At 50.5% G+C, this 3,184-nt stretch overlaps 1 protein-coding gene across 1 annotated transcript; it reads left to right on the forward strand.

Moving 5' to 3' along the window:
- Nucleotides 1-31: 31 nt before the first annotated feature.
- LOC110391469 (feather keratin Cos1-1/Cos1-3/Cos2-1-like) lies at nt 32-1,810 on the forward strand. The gene has a single exon (XM_021383359.1). It carries the CDS (start codon nt 334-336, stop codon nt 712-714), a length of 381 nt encoding a protein of 126 aa, XP_021239034.1. The 5' UTR covers nt 32-333; the 3' UTR covers nt 715-1,810.
- Nucleotides 1,811-3,184: the final 1,374 nt, after the last annotated feature.

Genomic DNA, 3,184 nt, shown 5'->3' on the forward strand with positions numbered 1-3,184 from the left:
TCTTGGGAACCAGGTGAGTGTGAAGCCCCTTCTTGTACTCCTCCTGCTCCAAACCGAGGTCTGAGCTCACTGGAACTCTCAGCTGCTATTAGCTCTGTTCCATGCATGGCTCTACTTGTCATGAGAGAGGAAAGTGGGGAGAATGTTTGTCATGGGAGGAGGCTGGGCCTGTAAGGAGGTGGCTTGTGGGCTAGGGTGCAGGCAGTAGCTGGATAGGTAACAGAGGCTCCAACTGGGCTCTGTGAGAATGAGACGAAGAATCCCTTGGACATCCCTGAGCTGTCTTCAGGTCGCAGCACTGCACGTGCATTCATTCTCTCATAGTGTGGTGATATGCTGCTCCTCATGCATCCCCATGTTCTGCTTCCTCCCTGCTCTCTCTCCCAGGTGTACCTCCAACCTCAAGACATGTCCTGCTGTGACCAGTGCCAGCCATGTCAGCCATGTGGCCCCACCCCTCTGGCCAGCAGCTGCAATGAGCCCTGTGTCAGGCAGTGCCAGAACTCCACCATTGTCATCCAGCCCTCTCCTGTGGTGGTGACCCTGCCCGGACCCATCCTCAGCTCCTTCCCACAGAACACTGCCGTGGGATCCTCCACCTCTGCTGCTGTTGGCAGCATCCTCAGCTCTGAGGGCGTGCCCATCACCTCGGGGGGCCTTGACCTCTCCTGCATTTCCAACCGCTACTGTGGCAGAAGGTGCAACCCCTGCTAAAGATGCTGAACACTGACCAAGACAAGGATGCCCAGGAACTCTGAACATGGCTCTGGACAGAAGAACCAATGTTGTGGTGCTGTATTTGCCCTGCAAGACAGGCATGTACAGGCCAGCCTGGAGTCTCTGACAACATGGAGAAGGTCTACTGATACTCTCTTTCACTCACTCTTCCTTTCTCATATCATTATTGTCTTTTCTCCTTTGAGATCTCTGTTAATAACCCCCAGAATGAGCCCTGAGTGATCTTGCCTCTCTACAACACTGGTCTGGGAGACAGGGCTCTGTGGCAGCGCTGCCATAGGAAATGGGAACAGATTCTTGTCTGCTCCTGCTGCTTGCTGCACAGAGAGCCTCTGCTTGGATTGACTTCATTTCCCTCCTCACACTTATTAAATGTTTTCTGCATCATTTATTCTGTCCATCATGTGTTTTCATTCACCTTCATATAGATGACCCAAGGAGAAATGTCATGCTTTTGGGTGGAATTAGCTGAAGAGACTCCATCACTCCTTCAGGTACTGGAGGCAGTCAACACTGCAGACATTCCTTTTTTCTGGCACTGACCCTTGTAGCAGAAGACATTCCTAGACATTCCTCCACCAACAACGGCCATCAGTCCCTTCTTCGCTGTGTTTCTCCTTACGCAGGTCTCCTTCACATCGTCAGGAGAGGATCTCTGTGCATGGTGGAGGCCCAAGGAAGTCACAAGTCCCACAAGCTCTCTGGGAAGGGGGTTCCTCTTGGTTTGGGTGGAGCTGTGGTGGGGAAGAAGGCTCAGAGAAAGATGTTCCCAAAGGCCATCAGGATCAGGGAAGGCATATTTGTCTCATATTTGATGGCATCCTGTCCCTACTCCATTTCCCCTGCATTCAACCTCCAGATTCAGAGGGCAGTGACCAGCAGTACCTGTGTATGGACTACAGGTAGAGTGTCCCCCTGCAGCTGTAGCATCTTCTACAGAGCTTCTGCCTGGCCCAGATTTTGCCAAGCTGCCTATGGCTGAGTGGATCCACAAGTCAGTACTGCTACCAGCTACAAGCCTACCCTTCTCCAGCAAAGACCCTCTGTGAGAGCAGATATCACCACCTGCATTGAGACATGCCANCAGAGTGGTGCTCCATGTGAGTAAATGCTAGTGTCTGTCTCATGTGCTTGCACACTGGAGTGGGCTTGTCTTTGCTTTGAGGAGGCTGTCGGCAAAGATGAGCCAGCTTTCCTGCACTGTTTCCCCTCCAGGGCAGTTTCCATCTTCTGCCACCTGGCTTTCTGAGGAACCTAAGATGTGCTCTTTTGAAGTTTATGATTGCAATTCTGCCCTTGCTCCATCCTCTCAGGATCTTCAGCTGCACAGACTCATGGTCTCTGCAGCCAAGGCTTTCCTTTATCCTTACAATATTCCAGAGTTTCTTCTTGTTTGTGAGGAAGTGTTACAATAAACTATTTTCCTTAATCAGTTCCTCAGCTATCTGGATTATAAATATTGTCTTCCTTTGATTTCAGAAATCTCCAGAATGCCTGATGTCCAGCCATACTGCCCTTCCAGCATTTCTTGGGGCAGTTGCAGTCACTGCTGTCTGAAAGCAGACTCACATGGAAGAGCTGCACAGAGTAACACACTGATATGCAGAGAAGCCCTAGGAGTCCCTCAGCAGCATCCTAGGTGCCAGTCCTTACCAAGGAAAACTAATGCCCAAGACTTCATCAAATTTCTGCATCCCCTACCAAAAGGGAGGAGTCTCATTTAAGGTTCACACAGATTTTCTCCTGCCAACAAACATCAGGGTTGCGTTCAGTTACTTCTGATGAGCCCACGCAAAGGACGTAGTTTGTCCTCTCTAGTGCCCAAAGGGCTGTGCCTCTTCTGAAGCTGCATGTCTGTGGCTAAAGCAAGAGCCTTTTTTCTGTTCCAGGATATCACCATCTTCCAGCCTCAACCCTCTTGAATGCTTCTCTCTCTGGTCTGTTTGCCATGGCCACCACCCACTGTGCCTTCCTTGCTTTGTGTTGTTCAGGCCCTAGTCTTAGACTAGGGACAGCCTTGAAGAACAGCTGAGTACCCAACAACCACAGACACCGTGAAGGGATCTGGGTGTGCTGGCTGACATCAAGCTCAACATGAGTTGGCATTGCACCCTGGCAGCCAGGAGGTCCAACTGAATTTTAGAATGCATTAAACTCTCCACAGCCAACTAGTTAAAAAAGGTAATTCTGCCACTATAGTTAGCCTTGGTGTGTCCTTACCTCAAATATTTTTGGCTTTTCTGGGCTCCACAACTTAGAATGGATGTTAAGGTGCATTAATGCGGCCAGAGGAGGGCAGCAGAGCTGAAAGTGGGGCTGGAAGGCATATCCTGTGAGGAGAGCCTGAGGACATGTGGGTTGTCCAGTTTGGAGAACAGAAAGCTGAGGCCACCTCATTGCTCTCTACAACTTCCTGAGGAGGGAATGCAGACAGGGAGGTGCCAGT

The sequence above is a fragment of the Numida meleagris genome, unplaced genomic scaffold (genome assembly GCF_002078875.1).
Source record: "Numida meleagris isolate 19003 breed g44 Domestic line unplaced genomic scaffold, NumMel1.0 unplaced_Scaffold376, whole genome shotgun sequence".
NCBI lineage: Eukaryota > Metazoa > Chordata > Aves > Galliformes > Numididae > Numida > Numida meleagris.

Bases quoted from the DNA above. Each gene is read 5' to 3' on its own strand.
- LOC110391469 (XM_021383359.1), top strand. From the start codon at position 334: ATGCTGCTCCTCATGCATCCCCATGTTCTGCTTCCTCCCTGCTCTCTC.